The sequence below is a fragment of the Barbatula barbatula genome (assembly GCF_947034865.1).
Source record: "Barbatula barbatula genome assembly, chromosome: 4".
NCBI classification, from domain to species: domain Eukaryota; kingdom Metazoa; phylum Chordata; class Actinopteri; order Cypriniformes; family Nemacheilidae; genus Barbatula; species Barbatula barbatula.
In genome coordinates this window covers 10937820-10961544 of record NC_136768.1, presented here as the reverse complement: position 1 = coordinate 10961544, position 23725 = coordinate 10937820, and the positions used below count along the sequence as shown (strand labels likewise).

Below are 23725 nucleotides of genomic sequence, written 5' to 3'. Positions count from 1 at the left end.
GTATATTCATAAGCATTGTTAACATGCTCATATAGACCGTTTCATCGGACGTGCGCACCCCTGACCCCCAGTTTAAAAAAATATTTGCCTTTGAAATAATATAGTTTTTATTTACAGAGTCCCTGGTCAGTCATTCCACACATTCCTTATTGACACACAGTCGGAAATAATGAAGATATAGTAAAAAAGAAGAATCATCTCCTTGAATGATTTCCTGTTAGCTTCTAACACAAAGCCAAGACATAGAATGTTGCTCTTTACACATTAAACAAATAGGTAAGGTTTTAAAATCGCACATGTGGTGGCCTATGGAACAAGTGATCTGGCAAGCCGTTTTGACATAAAATACTCCTGGCAGTACTAGTCATAATTTAGTTTTGACTAGTCAAAATTCCAATTCCAGATATCTCAACTTTGACTCGTCGCAATTAGAATCAGAATATGATTATGACTAGTCATAGCAGGCAATGAAGATATCTACAATGTTATTTTGGCTTGTCATCATATACATTTAAGATATCTACAAAGCTGTTTTGACTAGTCATATTCTTCCATTGACCTCCATTGGAAAATATTTTCAGATATCCACAAACGAGTTTTGACTAGTAGAAACTGAAATTAAAGATATCTACAATTTATTTTGTACCAGGCATTAGGTTACTAGTGTTCATTTAATTAGAGATATCTCTTACTGAGTTATCAACAGGATCCTTTATAATTTGAGATATCTCTATCTGGTGTTTGACTAGTCATAATCACATTTAAGATATCTTTATTTCATATTTTTAAAGATATCCAAAAATGTATTTGTAGCTATCTGAAAATAATTTATAACTAGTCAATTTACAATTAAAGATATCTTGAATTTGGGTTTTGTATAGGCAAAACGTAATTAGAGATTACTTCTTAGAGAATTCTTCATAGTGAAATCTTATTTACAGATATCTTCATTTTAATTATGGATATATCATTCAGATTTTTGACTAGGGAGATCTTTGTTTTGATATATCTTCATATAGAATTTAAATATAGATATCTGTAATTAAAATTCTTACTAGTCCAAATTACTTTATAGATATCTAAAATGTATGCATGCAAATACACTTTTTCCAAGTCCCACCTTAAGCATTTTTGAAAACCAATTTGTCAAATAATTGTATAATAAAGGTCCTACATTTTGTGTCATTCAAACTTCTTTAGACAGAAGTCATTTAAACGAAAGAAAATAAAAACGGTACTGATGCATATGTAAAAGTAGCATAAGGTATGTAGAGGGTTTGTTCAATTAAATATCGTAAAGTTCACGTGTTTATTTGTACTTTTTCACATTTTGGTATATAATTCCAATATTTTTCACTCATGTCTCTTCAAAAAAGAAAAATTACTACAAAACAAGCAGTTTGCTGTTCTTTGTCTTTATTGATCATTACACTTTGTTTTGTAACATGACTGCAATTAAAATTACAGCGCTATGCATACATGCATGCTGGACACCTTTTACCACATGAATGCGTCCATATATCATTTAATAATCCCCAAAGCACTTCATTCAGTTCTTTTCTCTCCTGTCTACGGTTGTTAGTGGTTAGCACTAGGTATAAGAATGGGCTCTGGCATAGATAAATTACCCTTATTTTAGTGAGATGGAAGAGTCTGTAATACTTCCAGCTGGAGAAACCGTAACAGCTAACAATCCCATTGACATTCATTTAAAAAACTAGTCAGTCGTCTCCTTCCGATGAAGCCAAGGTGACAGCATTAGCTGTTGCGCTTTTTTTGGCTAAAGCTTGCACCGGCTTCCCTTCTAGTGGCTTTGGCTCTGGTGTGGGGGAGGAGCTGAGTAAATTAAGTCTCACGTCACACAACAGAAGATTCGACTAGGAGCAGGCACAATAGATATCAGATATCTTAATTTAACTGTAACTAGTCGAAACTGAATTAGAGATATCTTTAAATACTTTTGCGTATGTGTGACACGTTAATTTTTTATATCTATGACGGCATTCCAGATATCTAAAATAGAGTTTTGACTAGTCAAAACATATTTACAGATATCTTGAATCAGATTCCCTACTAGCGCTATTATAATTGCCTATATATCTCAATATCAATTTGACTATTCAAATTATAATTATGACTCGTCGAAATACAATTGAAACTATCTCAAATATATTTTATGGATAGTTAAACCAAAGATTTATATGCTTAAAATGCTTGCCATAAAAGTGGTGTCTATTACATAACACTGACCATTTAGTTACTCTTGCCTTAGCTTGTTTATTGCTGTTGGTCGACTCTTGTGCCCTCTTATTTTCTGGTTTAATATATTCTGACTGGCGGCAGATAACATCCACCTGTGTTCACCATTTTGACACCCAGTGTGATAGCTGTCAGACACGGTTTCATTAGGTGTGTACTCGCACACAGATGAATAAACATGAGTTGACTGCGCAGAATGTGACATCAAGTGAATAAGAGCAATGGAAAGAGAAAGGTAAAGAAAAGAGTCAATGTAATGACATATAAAACCCCTGAGAGAAAGTATGAGCATTACATTTATTATTTCACACTTTGTGTCATTACAGCTTCCAGTGGCAAATCCCCTTGACGCTCAAAGTGGGAAACTCCAGTCACGTATCAAGAGAAACAACTATTTGGGTCTGTAATCGAACAGGTAAGAATTCAAAAAGATGTATATTCATTTCATTAAAACAGGAAAGATTACACTTTCTTGAATCGTCTTATATATATTTCGAAACATATTATGAGATTTTAGGTTTCTAAGCAAAAATGTAGATGCATATTATGCAGTCAAATTCCCCCTAAAGAACCACACTGTCCATTATACTGCAGATATATCCACCAATCAGAGAAGCCGTTAGAATAGTAACTAAAAATGGGCATTTGTGTTTGATAGATTTAAAGTTTAGCTACAGATGAGGTATCTGAAGTGTCATTAAACATTTGTTTTTTAACCATTTATTTATAGAGATGCACAGAGTCGGTCACATGGATGGAGAGACGTGGTTACTGGGTAACATCAATCAAACAGGCTACTTCAGAGTGAATTATGACCTGTACAACTGGAGACTTCTGATTCAACAACTCATGACCAACCCAACGGTATATCACCCACAATTCCCTGTCGACCACGTTACACCTCCGTCACTCCCTCTGTCTCCCTCCACAATTCCATATAAAGTACCTTCTGTATTATACGGTCTTTCCGTTTTTTCCCCATTTTTAGGCAATAGGTTATTTCCAATAAGTTTTTATTTGTCATTATTTCTTTAATTTCTCGTTTTCCTTATAACAAAACTGTCACTAGACTTTCTTTACTTTATAAATGTATTCTCTGCTCGTCTTTTTCTGCAGATCATCTATGTGGGAAATAGGGCCGGTCTGATAGATGATGTCTTTAACTTGGCGAGGTGGGTTCTGTTTGTCACATGTTCCCTCTAAAAAAACCTAGAGCTCTAAAACTATTGTTATGCATGAGTTATATATTTAACCTTCTTGCAGTTGCCTTTATTGACCCCAGGGAATATACAGGCCAATTTAACTGTATTGGTATTTATTTCAACCCCTTTGGAACAAGTATGACTACATTTTAAAATGAAGCATCTATGTAAACGTCTACATACCTCATTTTTCCCACAATGTCAAATTGTGATAAAAAATTTCATTGAGACATTGTGATTCTTCAAAAGACTAAGCAAAGCAGCAATCTTACTGTGTGTTCACACCAAGCGCGAGTGATTTACATGTTAAGTCAATGCAAAGACGCAATATACGCACTTGGGGCGCGATTCACGCGAATGAGGCGGCGCAAATGAGCGTTATTCGCGTGAGTTGAAAAATCAGAACTTTGGCGAAAATTCGCGCCATGTTAACCAATCAGGAGCCTGCTCTAGTAGTGACGTGGTTATGACATAGCGAGCGGAGGCAGAAATCTGAAACAACAATGAAGGACGGCGCCTCTGAAGGATCTGATGGACCCAGACATGGCGCCGAATGAGTCAACGTCGTTCTTCAGCCTTCCATAGCACATAATGCGCAGTTACCCTCTCAACAAAATCCATGTGCGCCATTTCGCAATTAGACGGGAGCTGCTTGGCAGAAGCCCCTCCCATGGCGCGAATGAAGCGAATTCCACGCGCAAATGTTCAAGCGTCCAACTACTCGCGCTTGGTGTGAACACACAGTTAGAGTTTTGGTACAAAATAGAGTTCACAATATTTTCAAAGGGATTCAGTTTTATATTTCTGACATTTTATCGCGTCAAATTCGGTGTGAACAGGCCAGAAGAAAAAGATGACAAAGCCAACAAAAAGCTTGATAAGGAAACCCACCGTCATGCAGTCTGAAAGGTTCTTAAAGAAGCGGCGTATAACCACATTACAGACCAGTCAGATCTTGTACACTTCTGTCCTAATTGTCATTGACAGCTGCGGCTCTGGTCAGTTTCTTTTCTAGCATTGTTAAAGAGATTCTCTTTGTCTGTTCCCATCAACATGAGATCTGTGCAGGACTATCCGGCCTTTACTGGGCAGGTGGATAATAAGAAAGCTGATCGCTTGCCTCTAAACCCTTCTCTTATTCCTCAGAGTTTCATCATTAGTCGGAGTGTCCACTACATAATTCGAGGGAAGGGACCGAGAAATATAAAAGAGAAAAAAAGGGTAGTGAATCGTGACAAACATGGGACTGAGAGATCAGAGTGGTTCCTAAAGCAATACTTTCTGATATATTCCCTTTGAGGTTTTATAGAGCCACGGGCTGCCATTAGTTCCTTCAGGAACAACCGCTCTCTCTATGGTGCTTTTTGTTAAACTTCCAGATAGTCTTACTCGCTCTGCTGAACGATTCCAAGTCTGCAGGAATATTCAGAAAACCCGAAACCTATAGGTTAAATAAATCGACTGATCCATTTATCACGTCTAAATCATTGTCAAGAATTACAAATGGACTTTTCTAATCATTCGATTTCATAATTTAACAACTCGATTCTAACATAATTTGACTTTCCTAAAAAAGATGGAACTTGTTGTTCTCAGCATTGTTGCACGGCATGTTCATTTAGTCTGTTAGGCCTTATTTGTCAAAGAGTAGAATAATTAAAACAGTACTGAAGCCAAATCCTTTTGTGCCTAGTTTTATTGTAGTCTGCCTTGTGCATATTGCTTGCCTCTGGTGTTGTCTACAGATAAGCTTAATGAAAGAGTGCGGATGTTAACAGGCTGTCTTATTCAACCTGGGGGCTTAGATCTGCGGTGGTGGTTATTGGCTTTTATTTACTTAAGAAGAAAAAATGCCATCCCGCATATTAAAAGCGGAGTTCTCATTAAGCACAAGTTAGAAAAAAAGACTTGTTTTTCTGCATTTAACAGCGATGATAAAGAGTGTTTATAGATGGGAATTGTTTCATTTGGATGGTGACTCATCGATGCTACCTAATTAAATGCCCCTATTGCTCGTGGGAATAACTCACACAGCTGAAAAGAAAAAAGCTCAGTCAGCCTTTCTTGTCTATTTGAATGATAGTATCAGTAAAGAAGAATACAGTGTAAGCGCAGCTAATTTTGATTGTATTTTTAATGCCTATATTAATGTAAATAATAATTAGATTATGATCATAGTGAATATTTTTAATTGTCTTAAAGGATGATTCTGATTATTATATTACCATATTGAGAAAATCACCTCTTTCCCATAGCTTCAATACCTACCAGTGTTTCTCAAACTTTTTCTCCCATTCCCCACTTTGGAGGTAGGGAAGGGGTCCGAGCCCCACCTGTCGCCGATAGCCAAAAACAAAAGGGTATTAAACTTTAGGTCCACAGTCTGTCTTGGTTTTCTCTGCTGGTGCGGATAAATGTAAGGCTTACATTTAAATGTCATTGTTTTGTTTTGAGTGTATGGTCAATAATAAAGTAATTAATAGAGATGACAAAATGTCCACCCATTTGTCGTGCCCCACTTGTCATGTCTCTATTCCCCACCAGTGGGGCCCGCCCCACACTTTGAGAAACACTGACCTACTCCAAGTCGTAGGTTCGTATACTGTTTATTAGCTTTGAAAGGATAGTTGACCCGAAAATTCCGTCATCATTTACTCACCCGCTTGTCATTTCAAACCTGTATGACTTTCTTTCTTCTGCAGAACACAAAGAAGAATGTTGGTAACCAAACAGCGGCCGTACCCATTGACTTGCGTTGTTTTTTTTCTGCATACAATGTACTGTACGTGAATGTGTGCCGCATTAACATCATTCTTCAAAAATGTCTCCTTTAATGTTTTGCGGAAGGAAGAAAGTGATGCGGACTACATACAGTATTCAAGTTATTTTCTTATGTAGTCTATTTGTAAATAAACTTTTGATCTTGGGTTGGAATATGACCTGCACCTGAGATTCACTCTTTACTATTCAAACACAATAGTGTAACACCACATTTGTTTTTCTGCTTGCAACACGTTGAATAAGCTTTGCTTATTTTGAGTATGTCCTTTATTCAAGTAGAAGCTTCCAAAATTAGCAGTCAACAGTTGGTTGGTTAGTAACAGCTTTTGGTTATTACTGTATTCATCAACTGCTTGCCTTGACAGTGTTTTGAAGTTTCACAGAAATGATGATCTGTTTTCAGACTACACGGCAAAGCGAGCACGAAGACTTGCTGCTCCTAAAATAAACACAGACATGCAGCTGCAGCTAGCGTGTAAGACACGGCGATGCACAAACAATAGTTTATAATTTCCCTGTAAACAGATATAGACAGGCGAAGTTGGCGGGTCGTTCGACAGAAAGCTTCAATAGCCTAAAGCAAACCTAAGGTTACATTATCGGGTCCAGAAATTCCAAAACACATTTTGGAGATGAGAAAATGTGTGTGCATGACACGTTTTATGTGTCTGTAAACATACAGTACATTATATAATTAGTATACATCCTTAATACTTAACATCGAAAATTACAAAACAGATGGGATACTTTGCAAAAGAAGCAGCAAACTGTTGTTTTTGCCCCCATTTTTCATGAGCTGAATGACCTTTTCTATGTACACGAAAGGCCTATATACCTGATGTGATTTCTGAGAATACTTACCTGATGTGATTTCTGAAGATACCTACCTGATATATGATTTCTGAAGATATTTGTGGGATGTTAACTTGTTAATAAATTATCTCAGAACTTTACCTGCTGGTTCCAATTACCATCTGGTTTTATTACAGTAGGTCTCTGTTCATTCAGATGCTTTAAATAATAAACGGTTAAAAAAATTGCATTCATCATTTAACATTTCAACAGGCTGTTCAGAGCAAGAATTCGGTCGCTAATCTTAAACCTTTTATGCAGTTTTGAGGAACACAGTGCTAAATATTGTTTTGCCATGTTTCCCTTTTTTTTAAATATAAAATGTTTTTTGTTTTATATTTGTTTTATATTTGTAACAAGGTTCAATAAAAGGGAAAGAGGCGGGAACAGGCGAACGGAAAATACTTGTAATTAAATAAACAAACAATAAAACACAACATAAAATCACTGAGGGTCCGGTCGCTTGTCCTCTTATGCTCCACAATCTCCTCTGTGATACGAGGCCTCGCATCCCGGCTCTCGTCCCGCCTACCTCACTACAATATTCTTTCAGGAACTCAGTTGTCACTCAGCTGTTAATTCACTGCAAATCATTTTGTCTGGAAATGTTGAAAAGCTCCTAGGGTAAAAGTGGGTGGCCATGAGTAACTGTGATTAATGTCCCAATTAAATGTGTGTTTGGTGAATCTGTCCTCTAGAATCCGTTTCTAAGTCAGATCACTTCCCTTCCTGTCTGACCTCTGATACTGAGTGCTCATGTACCCTGCATGAAATGATGAGAAATGAAAGATGCAAGATGAGCCAAACATAGGCCTTTCTTAAAAGAACACGTTTTTTTTGTCATTTCAAGTAGATTTGTGTATTTTTAAAAGAAACTGTGAGGTATCCAAACAACTTCATTAGGTTAATAAAAGTCTTCTGAAGCTATATGTTTGGCGAAAATATAAATATTTTGTGTTTATTTTATGACATGAAAACCAAAACATACGCAAAATTGTTCATTCAAATCTCACGTCAATCCAGTTCAATGTCTCGCGATGAAATTTCGTATGAAGACTAGTATGAGGATTTCCTTTAAATATAGTCTCTGTTGTGTTTTTGCTGTAGGGCTTCTCTCCGTCTCTGACGGTGAGTTTTCCACCTTTCTTTCTCTCTAGAGCGGGCTATCTGCCTCAAAACATCCCTTTGCAGATCATCTCATATTTGTCTCAGGAGAGTGAGTTTCTGCCCTGGCACGCTGCTAGTCGATCTCTTTACCAGCTGGACAAACTCCTGGACCGCACTGAAGACCACAGCCTCTTTAGTGTGAGTCGTTTATCCTCATCTCAGATCAGTTATCTTGTTTACTTGTGTTCTTATCTTGACCATAGGCAAACAGCAACACATCATTCAGTAACAGGTTAACAAACTAGACACCTGACGTTTTATAGTCTATACAAAACCATTTAGATGCAATAAATATAGACCACTTCACAGGATGTAAATATTGGTCCAGAAGCACTTTCGGTTTCATTCTTAAGTATTACATATATAATTCAATCTAAAAGATATTCATTTGAAGGAGCGATTCTTTTTTTTTACAAATGTAATATAAATCATAGGGGTCCACAGTAGCTGTGTCTGTGAAGTTTCAGCTCAAAATACACCACAGATCTTTTATTATACCATGCTCTAGATGCCCGGTTTTGCATGCGAGGAGAAACGCGCTGTTTTGGTGTGTGTCTCTTTAAGTGCAAATGAGCTGCTATTCTCCGCCCCCTTTTCAGCATAAAACGTAGCCAGGGCTGTGAACCTGTGTTTCCAACGACAAAACATGAAAGAAGGGTCACATAAAGCGAATGAGAAACATTGCGTTTCGTCTTAAAACCGCAAAGACATTGTTTTCTATAAGCGAACACACTCCGAAAATAGGCGTTTTCCATATGCAAAAGCACACATGACAAACCAATCGCGTATTTACAAACCACTACAGGGTTACAAACCCTCTATAAGTGTTTCCCAAGAAAGAAGGGTCACATAAAGCGAACAAGAAAAATACTGTCTCGTCTTTGAACACCAAACACATTGTTTTCTATAAGCATACCTGTTTCCCCGGGGCCATTCACAAAGGCGCTCCGGTCCCCGTTAGTCCAATCACGACCGCTTTCGGGAGTGAGACCCGCGATCGCAACCCGGTATTTCACACGTGGAATGACAACACGGGAGGGTAGAGGTAGATTTTAACGGGAGTGTTGACAGGTATGTTTAAAAGCGAACAGACTCCAAACAAATGCGTCAAATTATCTATATGTGAAAGAACACATTACAAACCTGATTTACATACCCACGGCTTTCTATAAGTCAAAGTACCCACGACAAACCTGTCGCGTGTTTACAAACAATGCACAATGCTTTCTATAAGTGAAGGTAACGTCACTCATAAAAATGCACATTGAGGGAGTGGACAATCGTGTCACAGTGACATTTTATCTACTTTTAAGTTGCCACAGGTCCCTGAGGTCTTACTTAAAAATACTGCAATGGGACTTGCAACGTCTTTATCTGCAGCTTCGCCTCGTTTAATCTGGAGGATTTCCATTGACAACGAAATAAATCCATTGCTCTCTTGTCTCCTGTGAGGCTGGGAACAGTGTTTTGTGCTAGTCTGTGCAGCCAACAACAAACCAGTTAGCATGCTTTGCTTACTTTTGCCATGGTGTCGGAACTAATTCTCGTATGTCGCATGCGAAATCAAAAATGGCGGCAGCCCCATGGGTTGACAAGTTCAGAAAAAGTTATATTATAATAAGAACGGCTTCCTACGCCAGAAAGGGAGCGAAATCTGAAGGGCTCGTTTTCTAACAGGCTTGCAGAGACAGGCTCACATAAACAAAGTTACGGGGTTGTCAAATTTCGTATCATTTTTGTTTCTTTTTTTCTCTTCAGGATTATGTGCTGAAACAGGTGTCACCAAAGTATCACAAGATGGGCTGGCCGACCACTTCCTCCGACGGCTCCTTCATGCAGGCTGCTTATCACAGCCAGTGAGTTTAGCTTAACTTCCGTGTCCATCTTGAATTATATATTGTGGTTAAAGTTTTATGTAGCCTAACTGAGAACACAGTGAAATCCGGGCATTTTCTACCTCAGAGACAGAACGAGCTCAGTTTATCTTTTTTTAATCATTCATTTTTTATTCATTAGTGAACTTTCTTCTACTTTACATACTACCTGGAATCTATTCTGTCTTTTGTCCTCAGAGAGTTACAGAGAGAGGTGATCATGCTGGCGTGTAGTTTTGGAAACAAACACTGTCACCGCCAAGCCGTGTCTCTCATGTCAGACTGGATTTCCAGCAACAAGAACAGGTGAGGACATTTATAGAGAAACGCATACACAAAGATGATCTGTGCATTAGCATCCTGTCGGAAACCAAATGTTTCATGTACCGCTTCTGAATTTGCAGCCCCGAAGCCTAATAATATTCACGATTCATTTTTTATTTCATACTGTGAAATAATAAATAAACTACACAACTTTCTGCAGTGCAACTATCTAGCAACGTCCATAAATCACTCCCATGTTCGTTCTGTTGAACTAATCTGTCAAACTGATTCGCAGATCAAATCTCTGTAACTCATATTTCCTCAATAAGATGTGAAGTTAACTCACTCGCATATGAAATCCGTCTCATTTCTTCTGTTTATCTAACAATATGCAGTTAAAGATGCAGCACTGATGTCCATGAATTTTTCTCTTACATTTCATTTAATTTCCACGGAGAGATGAGTAAATGTATTAGTAATGTAGGGGCAGAGTTGTGTTGGTGTGCGTGGACACTGAGCTGTGATCAATATGTTTTGCTCAACAACTCTGCCAGCATTCATACACTAGCAGCTCTATTCCACGGGTCTATAGGAACACGTTTGTTCATCTACTGCTTTCCCGCAGTGATGTTCACACATATGGCAGTTCCTGTATTCACTGTGAAACACGCCGGATCACGAGCCGAGAGTAATGACTCTAATGGAAAAGAAATGTATTTGCGTATTTAAAGTCCCACTGCATTCAATAATTGTATAACCTAAAACTCATCTTTAAGCATTAAATAGCGTTATAATAATTTCTTAATGCCTTGAATGTTACTCTAAACCCTTGCTTCGTTTAGTATACGCAAATTCGTGAATATGCAAATAAGTCCCCGCCTCCAATCAATCGATGCCTAATTTGACGTGTGAACAGCACGTGTTTGTGTTGCAGAAGCAAACACAGCAGGGATCATTTCAACATCATTCTTACATATTTACGGCTCAAATAGGTTAACGTGATTGGTTATAAGTTTATGATGTCACAAACGGAGGCAGTTTCAAACTGCATTTTTTTAAACTGACTTTGGTAAACTTCAGTTTATGGAGAAAAAACTCTGCAATGGTTTAAAATGATGAATTTGCACATGGGATTATCATATTAAAAACCCCACGTAGACACATAAACAACATTAAAAACCTGATTTTCACCACAGGGGGACTTTAAAGCTATAATCTGTTCTTTGGAAATTTCTTGGTCCCTGACCAAATTCATGTACGCACACACAAAAAGACACAATTCATCTTATACTGAGAATATCGCAAAACCGTTAAAGAATTTTACTGAACAGTTATTTTGGAGGAGCTTTGTGCAGTCTTTTTATCTGACCCGGGGTTTGATCTTTCCCATGTGTCCTTCATTGCCATTTCTATAGAGGTAAGCTCTGGTCCTGCTGGGATATTTAAAAGGTCTGTTCAATTTAAAGTGTACGTTTGATCAAATCATAAGAGAAAGAGAAACGTCATTGACCTTTATGTCTGTGATGTCACAGGAATTGACCTACAGTAAAAATGTATGAGGCAGAAAGTGCAAAGAAGTGAATGAGCACTAACAAAAGCCTCTTAATTGAAACAGCAGTCATTATTAGTAAAGTGAGAACTAAAGTTTAAAATAAGAAAACAATATGCTATTAAAGAAAATTAAAGTTTGTTTTGTCTCTCATCTGTATTCTGAAAATGCTGTATAATAGTCGAGTTATCCTTATTTCATAGCATCCTATACTGTAAAAATGTTGTACAAATTTACAAGAAACACATGAAAACACAATATTTTACATAACAAAACTGTTATAGTATTTTGCTGACACCCAAGCTGCAGGAAAATGACAGTTTTTATGGGATTTTTACCCCGTATCTTTTTTTTACTGGTGCCCCAGCTGTGGGACGACTACATTTTTTACAGTGTATCCTATTTTTCTTTAATTTTGTGTTTTTGAATCATTTTTTTCTTCTACCTCCACTCATAAACTAGTCATCCACTTTACCTTTGCTGCAATTTCAAGCTCTACACTACAAAAAATTTGACAATTAATTTCTCACTTGGAAGTAATCTGTATTTTACAATCCAAACTCCCAGAGGCTTGAATGGGTCATTCCGAATCAGCAGGACTTTATTGCTGTTTGTTTGAGCAAATCATAAGTTCAGTCACTGCAACACCGCAGCTCCTCCAGGGGTCCTCGATGTTATTTCTTCTTCTTGTAAAAATGTTACACGCATCAACCTTTCTTACGTTTCTGAGAGCTTCTCTTACTGTTGAGACCTGCTGTAGAGTGTAATTGTTTTTTGTATTAAGGGTCTGGGATTGTGTGTAACCACATGATATTATAGACACATAGATCTCTTTCTCATGATCCATCCAACTACTGTTTTATTATATACTGTCCTTAGCACTGATTGATGTATTTGTTTATATTGAATCCTGCTTATTGACTTCATTTTCAAATAAATGTTACAGTCAATGTTCTGTCCTCCAGGATTCTACCCAACGTGCGGGACATCGTGTACTGCACAGGTGTGTCTCTGATGGATGAAGACGTGTGGGAGTTCATCTGGATGAAGTTTCACTCGTCCACTGCCGTCTCGGAGAAAAAGATTCTTCTGGAGGCCTTGACCTGCAGTGACAACATCTACCTGCTCAACAGGTGTGCTGACAATTTTGTACCTTTTTTGTTTGTGGTTTACCTCACGAAGCAAATAAAGTCGTCCCTAATCCATTCCTCCAAATCGTGAAACTCACACCTGTTTAGCTACTCTCACTCCACCGACAAACTTCTATAATGTGGCGCCGAAATCCAATGGCTACCTTAGGAGCCTTTTCTGTGAACCTCCATGGTGCCGTGAATCCTCAAGATGTAGATGAGGACGGTGACGGATTGCATCTCTCTCCACACCAGGGGCCTCATTTATAAACGTTGCGTACGCACAAAAGAAGGCGTACGCCGCTCTCTACGCAATAATTGGTATTTATAAAAAGCAAACTTGACGGGAAAACTGCGGTCCTTCACGCAAGCTCTGACCCAGGCGTACGCACAAAAACGGGTGAAATGAGAAATGGCGACACCGTCGACAGATGGAAGAAACACGTGAAAGTGTGTGAAACTGTAGACCGTTGTGTAAAAGAAATGGCAATACTGCCTCTCATGAATAACACAAAGACTTCACAAAGCAAGTCTTATAGTTAACAGCTTACACGAACAGCCGTTTGATCGATCTGCAGTGTAAAACAAACAAAATCACAACAGAAAATTACAACAGAAATGCAATTAACACATATTTGCAAAAAGAAAAGTGAAATATGTTCTGCAATAATCTTGGCATGTTATACAATTCATCCTCATAAATAATATGGTAAACAGAACGAAATAATGTACAAAACTGATATTCTCGTCAATGTCCGTCTGGCGGAGCAGGTATAGATGCCATTAGATAGACAGATAGATAAATAGATAGATAGATGTATTAATCGTCCACTGGGGAAAGTTGTTTTCATAGTAAAAATTTCTTCATCAGCTACGGAATCATGGTATTCATGCATATGACTTTAGTTTGTTTTATTTTTGATAAAATAACGTATGACGTATGTCTCAACCATTCAGAAAGCTGCAAGAAATTACATTTGCACTGAACTATTTCCCATTTCCCCCACCCGTGGCAGACACACTCTGGCGATGGAGCGCTAGACACTTTTTGCCTCGACTTTGATGTCCGACCATTTCTTTTTTATTTCGGCCACGGTCCGAGATTGTGAGGCTACAGCATTTACGGCATCTGCAACCTTTTGCCACTCAAGTGCCTTTTTGGCATTAGTAATGCCCACACTGTGCCCTCCAAACAACATTTTTCTCCTCTTTTCCACCTCGCCAACGATAACTTCTACTTCACATTGAGTGGCGTTACGTTTTTTTGATTTCCTCTCTGTGTTTGGCATAACTTCGCAATCGATGAATATTAACTTGTGGGCGTTTCACGCACTATTTATGGGCAACTATGGGCGTGACATGAAGCCGCAAAAGCTGCGCAACATTTAGAATTGATTGTGATTTATTAAGGGAAAACTGCGCAGGATGTGCGTGCTCACGGTTTTATAAATCCGAATATTTCTGTGCGTACGCACGTCCTATGTTTCATCCGTATGCCACTTCTGACGCAAATCCTACGCAAAGTTTTATAAATGAGGCCCCAGATGAGGAAATCCCAGAGCCCACACATATTCTGAACCGGTTCTCTCAGGGCACACTGGGTGTTTGACATCTCCATTTATTCTGTTTTATTTGCTTGCCTGTTTTACGGATGAGCTGAGAAAGAGAAACTTGGCCATATACAGAGACCAACCACGACTCGGCATGCAGCGGCTGTTCAGAACCCCTGTGGGGTTTTAGTGTAGGTCCGTTGAGACAGATGAGGTTTGCCTTTCTGGAGACAGAAGATCAACAAACTTACACATTTCCCTGCAGTGCATCTTCATTTTTATGTTCAAATGATATTCATCATATTATAGTCGTCGACTAGGAACCTTTTCATTTTTGTCCTGGTAATTGCCTTGAAGGTAAAATCAATGTGTCTTACACTCAGCGATCCATGACTCGGCTGCCATATATGATACACCTAGATACAATGTCTTAACACGAGACCACGAATGAGTCTCTACGGAAAGCTTTTGCATTCTCCAAGCTAACCTGCTTCTGAAATTATCGGGGGTTAACATGGTTTCTACTTTGGCAAACCGGGTCTTTACGGTCATTGGCTGGTTTAGGTGTTCAAACATCTATCGAGGTCAAGGTTAACCTTTATGTTGACCGTTATGGCTGCTCGACCATCTTGGGTATGCTATTTTAAACCTAAACAATGTTTCACGGTAGCTTGAATCTGTTGAGCCGGTTGACCACCTCTGACTTTTTCAGCAGAGAATGTGAAATCAATGAAAAACAATAGACAAAGTAAATTTGCTTCAATTGTCAGCATCTGGTGCTACAATGGTTTCCATTAGGTGAAGAGGTGGTGATGCTGTGTGATGTGACTAACCTCCAAATGGAGATGCATCAATTTAAAAGCACAAACGTTGTATCGTTTGAATAATAATTGTATTACAGATTAACAATATATACCACATACTGTCACACAGAGTTATTTGGTTGAACATGTAGGAGCACTGCCCTCAATACCACTGTGAACGGTGAAGTAAAAAATATGAAGCGGACGTTTTTTTATGTCGCAACATTATATACACGTATAACATTTTATACCATCCAGCCGTAGTTAAAAATAATAGTAATAACGTATGCTAGTGTCTTAATCATCTATTTAAGGACAGGCTACATTGCATTAAATTAATATATCAAATTTAATTTACATTAGTAGTACAATAATTGTATTGGACTATGATGATGATGATGATGAGCCATTAAAAGTTATATCTGACCACTGCATTAATGTCAGTTTCTCACAACTTCATGACTTTATTCTCTTGTATCTGAACAGTCTGATTTAGGAAAAGCATCATTATTCTGTCGCAGGTCAGAAGGTCCCAATATTACAGTATTTGCATCAAATGTACTGGTTTCTTAACACAGATTAAATCTAATGCAAAAGCCACAATAGGAATTAAAAGATGGAAGGTAACTGAAATATCTTTGCTCTACTACATGTAGCCGGGGTTAGTTATGTAACTAATGGTATGCAACAGTGATTTCTGCTGCTTGTTAGTTGTGAAAATAAAAAACAATTTTCACAATTAATTGAAAGCTCAGATCAAGCATAATGCATTGAGGGAAACAATACGTCACACACTCAATTGTACAGAATACTGTGTCAACTTTCTGTGTACAAAGTACACAATACACACAGAAAAAAATATGGATTTCTTGGTGTAGTTATAGCATTTATTATACTAATATAATGAATAATAGTATAATAAATGCTATAACTACACCAAGAAATCCATATTTTTTTCTGTTTGTATTGTGTGTGTATTATATGTATCTGTACTTCATTGTTGTTTAAGCATATTAAATCAGAAAGTATGACACTAATGACAGTCACAGTAATACCTGCAGATATTCCGTTTTGTAAGTCTGATCAGAATTGCAAAATATATTTCAAACTGTGAAATTCACGTTAGAAATAAAATGAGAAAGTGCAGCAAAAGAAAACTTTTCTGAAAAGCATGTTCCCACTTGTCCCAGATGTGACATCGGTACACCGCGAAACCGCAGATCTTTGTCACCGTGACAATAATCTCCAGGGTGCCACAACCTCAGATTTTAACCCAGAACCCAGTTGAACAAAACTGAGAGACTCAAACCACGGCGAAGCAATTACTCCACACGTTATTGCAAATTGAAAACTTGCGCACCATGGCTATATGGGAAATATCTCATTTCCTATTTCTGTCTTTATCTGCTTGACATTTCGCACTAATCTGAAGTGAATGGCTCCGTCTGCATTGGATTCGCTCTTCTCGGGTTAATTCGATTACTGAAAACGCTGACTCGCAGTATTGAAAACACATTTCGAACAACCGTTATGTCAAGATGTCACTTGTTCTTGCTGAAAATAGAATTAGTATTTCTCTGATCACCCAATCAATATAAAGGCTTTCCATGTCTGTCGCCACATTCTCTGTAAATGTATCTCTGCATTTGTAGTTATTTGTTTTTCGGTCGGTTAAGCTTTACAGAACCCTCCATGGAAGTGTATATAAATTAATATTTTGTTCTCTACAGGCTTCTGAATCTGTCTCTTTCCTCTGACATGGTGCCGGATCAGGACGTTATTGATGTCATCATACACGTGGCTCGCAATCCGCTCGGAAGACATTTAGCATGGAGATATTTCAGAGAGAAGTGGGACATATTGAATTCCAGGTGAATATAGCACATGGAACTGCTTCATTCGATCTCTGTTTATCTGCATCCTCTTAATATCTGATGTGAATTTCACGTTTGCTTTTACTCTCCCGTAAGATGTTTATCTGTGAACATTGCTTTGTGACTAGAGGGGCTGACACGATTATGAGAAATATATTGTTGTTTGTTTTCATCCAAGTTTCCTCCAAGGTGCCGCATCACATGTAAACATCAAGTGGTTTTAATAACAGCTGCTCTCTTGTTTGCAGGTACGGAGAAGCTTTATTTTTGAACTCAAAATTAATAAGCGGCGTGACAGAGTTTCTCAACACAGAGACCGAGTTGAATGAGGTGAGTCTGAGCTTATACACCCACGGGCAACTTCAACCCAAAAACACATCTTTCAATCAAATAAAACAACCAATAAACAACTGACGAAGCTTCACGGAGCATTAATGTTACTGAAAAACTTTGTTCGGAGGAAGTAAGTCTTTGCAGATGGCAAAATTGTTTTCCAGACCATTTTCTTATTGTAAGCTCTATGCTTCATTATAGGATATGGAAGGTAAATTAACTTATGTATATTTATTCAGCTTCAGTCCCTGCTGTCAGACCGCTGATGCTCATCCAACTTCAGCAAAGCAGTTTCTTGTCCAGCTGACTTCATCTTCTACAATTTATCATTCTTACAGAGATAATACAAAACCCCCTCAGTGTTTCTTTAAACGCATCATTACCATACCGTCATTGACAACGAACCGCTGCCAGAACACTTCATCCAGTTTATATGAAGCAGAACAAAAAGATTAAGACAAAAAAAAGCTGGATGATGTTGGGTTACGTTTTGGGTGATATGTGCCGTGCAGCAATAATCAATCCTTGTTCCTTTATTTCCTCAGTTAAAAGATTTCATCCTGACCTGCGGAGGAGCGGCGGCACCTGCGTTCGCTCGCGCCGTTGAGATCGTTCAGGCCAATGTAAAATGGCGCACGTTGTTCGAGCAACAGTTCTACCAATGGCTGCGAAAAGCTCCTGGCGGTTAACGTGACATCAAGCACAGTTGAAGCTCTATCAGACATTTCAAGGCCAGTTACTCGGAAAGCGGAAGTATGCACGGAAATTCTCTCCTGGATAAAAAGGATAAAAACGTATTTTTAGATCAAGCTCTCTTCTTTTGACCGTGTCTATGTGGGGTCTGACACAGCCGCGATACGCCTCGGATGATGAAAAAAAAAAAAAACAACAGCGCCGCCCAACACGATTGCTGAAAACAAAAAAGCTGCTGCTTTTCTTGCACAAACATTGTTTAGAACAATATATAAATGACTTGAGACCATATCTGCCATCATCAAATAGTTGAATAAAGATGACTGCAGTTGGGTACTCAGAAAATAGCTTTGAAAATTGCATTTCGTAAAAAATGTACACAAGGAGCTGTTTTATATTGGGTACATTTATGTAAATTGTGTTGCCAGAGGTGTGTGGAAAACTCCTATTTTCCGTTCTCGTACCGTAAAACTTGTGTGTGAATGACAATATAAGGATGGTAATTTTATACACATGGGTTGCATAATAAAAATACATTTTGGATTCTATGTATGAGTACGTCTTGCAGTAGAAGTGATGGAGAATAATGCCTTACTGCGCATTTTTCTTTCATTTTCTGGATAACCGAGCGTAACAGAAAAGCAGATGAACTTTGCAGGTTCTGAGATAAGTAACATTTTTAAATCTTATAAAATAACTCAGTATGACGCCACAGACCCTCGAAGATATGTAGGTGAAAGTAATGCATGTACGCGTGCATACACACTGGCCACTTTATTAGGTTCATCTTATCGATTGAGTTATGTCTAAATCAGCCAATCATGTGGAAGACATGTCAAGAGGATCTTCAAAATGGGAAAAGGAAGGAAAATCGATTCCCCCATTTTGTGATTTTCAATACAGCGTGTGGTTGTTGGTCCCAGACAGGTGTCAGTAGTTCTAAAACTGACAGTTCATTGGTATTTTCACATGTGAAGCTCAGTTTATAGGAGACTGGTTTTTACATTTTATTCAGATGGCCTCCACAGTCGACAGATCTCAAAGACAGGAGATTCACTGTCAGGAGACACCAACACATCTGCAGCGACTGTGCGATGCTGTCATGTCAACGTCATAAAGGTCTCTGAGGATTTTTTTCCAGCAACGTTGAATTTATGCCACAGATGTCAAATATATGGGTCAATTACATTATACATTCAGATTTACTTCTTTTCAATTCATACAAATATAGATAATACGTGAAATCCATTATAGACATTTTCCTTTAATAGAATTTTAAGTTATTTTTCTCTTTAAAATGCTGAAACTAATGACTACTGTTTTATTATATTGCATATTTTATTTTTACAGAAACCGTGTTTGTTGTTAAATATCAATATTTCAAAAATAAATCTGCAATATCAAATTTGTAATTTTAGTTTAAATGATATTGATACAAAATTATCAGTATTAGCTCCAAAATATTCATATCCAGCTTGAAGTGAGATTTTTATCTTAGACATTTCTTTGTCTTTGACCAGTATACACATTTTTTTCACTGGTGTCTCTTGTGTGTTTTCCCCGGTCCACATACGGCGCTTCTTTCTAACATAGCTGCTTTCCGTTCATTTTGAAGAAATGTGTGCTTGTCAAGCAAATGAGCATAATGTCCTGAGGATTCTTTGTATCTGTCTTATTATTTTGCATATCTATGTATCTTTGCAGACGTCTAAAGCACTAAAAATAACAGGGCAATCAGGGCCTTTTCTACCTAGATCTATACATTTTTATAAAAAAGACTGACAGCGCCTTCAATAAATCTGTCATGAGAAATCACATGACTTGATGTCTGATTTTTCAAGCGTGTCATATTTCCCCAATGTCAAACTGCAGTTCTGGGGGTAACTGTCCTTCAGTTTACCTCCAGTTCTATTCGAAAACACACCTTAAGCAGATCTCTACTGTGTCGAAACAGGGTTAGATCTAAAGTTACTGGCCACCCAGGATTACAGTTTGACACCCCTTCCCCAGAACAAGACTCGCTACAATAAGTTGAAAAGTGTCCGTCATCATTCAAACACTCCAAAGCCACGGCCATATATGAAAAATGGAAGTACTGTAAAGCAATAAAAAAAGGCAAACCAAATAAAAATTCATGAAGTGGGCATTGGAGGTGCCAGAGAAATTAGCAAGCCACGGCTCTTTCTCCAAACAAAATCGGGTGTCTGCTTTAAATCTTATTTTACAGGGTATAAATAACGGGAAAGCAAAATATACCAAAAATACTGTATTTATAGCATCAAATTATTGATGCAATCTAAATACAATAAAGTTTTAGAAAGGTGTAGGCTGACAAATCAGAAGAATTTGAGTTGAACATGAACATTTGCGATATCCTTCAACCGAATAAAATCTAAAGCACCAAACAAGGTATTTTCTTGTCCCATTACAGACCGCCGTGATTTTAAATGTCTACAATACATTCACTTTCATCACGTCTGATGCATAAGGCACACTTTTCCAGAAACACTTCAGGACGTTCGAAGTCGTCATCTGACTGGTTGAATTTCACAGGATTTCCGGGAGACGTGCGTGTAATTTGATCTATGAGCTCAGCTGTCGTGATTGCAGTGGTTGCTATACGAGTTCATCACTATTGACTAATTCTTACAAATTTAATTATTAAAAGTATGCAAGGTTCACGGCATAAACATACAATCGTTTTGTTGCTGTTTACTTTTGACACGTTCGTTAATGTACACTGGTCTGTTACTGCGCCGATCATTTTCGCAAATAACTGCGCAGTTACTTGGCCAAATGTTGGTCTCTCTTTATTATAGTGTGTGTGTAAACACAAAAGGCTGTGCAACAAGCTGCCTTAAAATTTTAAGTTAAGTCAACTTTAATTTTTTACAGTGTAATGGGACTCGTCTTTATAATTCCTACGTGCGATTTAGGGCAGTGAATCATAAAGAGGCACAGGTAGACAGTTATAAGAGTACAGTAGAATACACAGGATTTTATTTAGGTTATATCTTTGCTCCTCCTTGAGCACTACACAGCATGTACTGTGTAGAGTTGGGACAGTCACAAGCACCATGAAATGAATCACATCACACTTTGGTGACTTTATACTTTTCATCATGCAGCTGCTCAAGTCCTGATAAGACGCGTTTGTCCTCTGTCACTCGCCGCCAGCTGTGCCGTGATCCATTTCTTGGCCTTGGGTTTTATGTTCAGGTGTTGATCGCGTGGCCACTGTCCATGGTGCTGAATGATTTCCTTTGCTGAAGAGATAAATAGAAGCAAATGTAGTTCTTGCTTTATACGCTGCATCGCTCGGTGACGAAAATGTATTGCCATGTCTTACAAGCAACTGAGAGAAGCGTACCTATAATCTGCATGATAAAATGAGACAAAAGGATTTAGACTTCTCAATGAATGTCAAACTGAAAATTTACTTCATTAAATGTAGTAACATTTCCCAAAAATGAAAAGTCTGTCATGAATTATAAACTCTCTAGTTGTTCCAAACATTTAACAATTTCTTTGTTCTGTTGAACACAGAGATATTTTGGAATAATGTTAGCAACCAACAGTTCTGAAGCACCATTAATGCCATAGTATGAAAACATGTTTAGTATGAAAAGAAAAAGAACTGCTTCAGAACTGTTGGTTACTAACATTATTCCAAAACATCTCTCTTTGTGTTCAACCAAACAAAGAAATTGTTACATGTTGGAACAACTGGAGGGTGAGTAATTCATGTCAGAATTTTCATTTTTGGAACTACTGCTCTTACAGATGAAAATGTCCTGTTGTCCCATAACTAAGCCGTTTCTTGTGTTTAATATACAAATAACAGTGTGGATTAAAGTGAATGTAACCTATATATAAAATCATTGGCGCAAGATGAAAACAAGTCAAACATAAAATAAATGTATTATAAACTAAATATTATAATGCATGAAAATGTGTTAGATTAGAAATTAAAGTACTTACTTGTCCGTATTTTATTGGTTGACGTTGTAAATTGGTTTTGTTCACACGTGACTAGTGGCCACACCAAATGGAAACACATTAGTATTGTTTTATCAGCAGCGCAGAGATGTTTTCCATAATATTCACTAAGAATTTGTTTTGCTCTAGGCTCTAATATGGCATCATGCGCTAGTTCATGGGCTAATGTCCTCTCTTCTCTTCCATTTTGAAAAGTGCTGCGAGTCACTGACAGATCAAAACAACAGTATGAGCCAAATATGCAGGCTAATGGGAAAAGGCAGAGAAACACAAGAAATTTTTTCTTCAGCTAAACGTGAGTTATGGTTCAGTGTTTTGGTTAGATCGACTGGCATCATTATTCAAGCACAGCCCCAAATCCTTGCTCAAATCCCCAAAATATGAGAAATAAAATTAGACCATAAATAATTTTCAGCATCGGTTATTGTAGCATAAAGTGGCATTTGTAGAAATGGAAAAAGCGGCATTACAATTTTATCTTTACAATAACCTTTTCAAAACATTGCACAAATCTGGGGTGGCGAAATATAGCAGAAACGCTTTTCTGTCATGCACAGCCACGTGCTTTAGTATGCAAAATGCATTCATTTGTCTAGAATTTTCAAGATATCAAACAATAGTTTCCCTAATGATCAATCAAAGCGCGTCTCCCCACCGCATTGTTAATTGCTCCTACAATGAAACGGGGCAAAAAAGGATTTTACACCAAATCGTAATGAATTCGGAGCAGTCGGCATGTTCGAATGAGAAAATCGCTTTGATGTTTCAGTTGAATGAATCAAAAGAGAAATTTAAAAAGAACATAAGGTTGTGTTTGGCATCTTGGGGAAATGAAAATGGCATCGGATCTGTCATTGTGTGCTCTTAAACTCACAGCATTCAGTTTATCAGAGCAGATTGCACCTAGAGGTGTGCCGTTTATATTTTTCAGAGGAAATCTGATTGACAGTCTTTGTTATTTCTGGGGATCGGAAACAGCAAAAAATAGGCATATTTTATTACTCGAATGCCGCACAGCCTTACCCATGGCAACATTGATTCAGTTATTGAATATTTCAAATAATACCAGAAAAATGCATTGCTTAATACAACATCTCGTGGGAATTCGTAACTTTCAATCATGCATTTCAGTACGATTTGCTTTCGTGCCAGTGATGTTAGGTTTAGGGATGGGCTTCAGTATTGAATCGTATGATGTTCAATTCACATTCATACGAACTAGCCACCTCAAAATACGTAAGCATTCTTGTGAGATTAGGTTGACCGTACTGTTTAAATATAAAGTTTATCTTCTTCACTATAAGTTAAGTTTCCTATATTTTTGTACCACCGCCCCTGGCTTACAGATCTCGAATGCTTTTCAATCGAGTGAAATAAATCGATTCCAACTAAAAT

At 37.7% G+C, this 23725-nt stretch overlaps 1 protein-coding gene across 2 annotated transcripts in view; it reads left to right on the top strand.

The window, feature by feature from the left end:
• The window catches only part of LOC306892925 (thyrotropin-releasing hormone-degrading ectoenzyme-like), an 80170-nt gene extending 60025 nt beyond the window's left edge, over window positions 1–20145 (top strand). For both annotated transcript variants that reach the window (XM_079454327.1, XM_079454326.1), the window contains 10 exons: window positions 2586–2674; window positions 2990–3123; window positions 3376–3431; window positions 8252–8399; window positions 10020–10117; window positions 10334–10441; window positions 12914–13081; window positions 17162–17302; window positions 17554–17635; window positions 18184–20145. In XM_079454327.1, coding sequence (XP_079310453.1) covers window positions 2586–2674; window positions 2990–3123; window positions 3376–3431; window positions 8252–8399; window positions 10020–10117; window positions 10334–10441; window positions 12914–13081; window positions 17162–17302; window positions 17554–17635; window positions 18184–18327 — 1168 coding nt within the window. In that variant the 3' untranslated portion in view covers window positions 18328–20145. The remainder of the gene's footprint in view (window positions 1–2585; window positions 2675–2989; window positions 3124–3375; window positions 3432–8251; window positions 8400–10019; window positions 10118–10333; window positions 10442–12913; window positions 13082–17161; window positions 17303–17553; window positions 17636–18183) is intronic.
• The last annotated feature ends 3580 nt before the right edge of the window (window positions 20146–23725 follow it).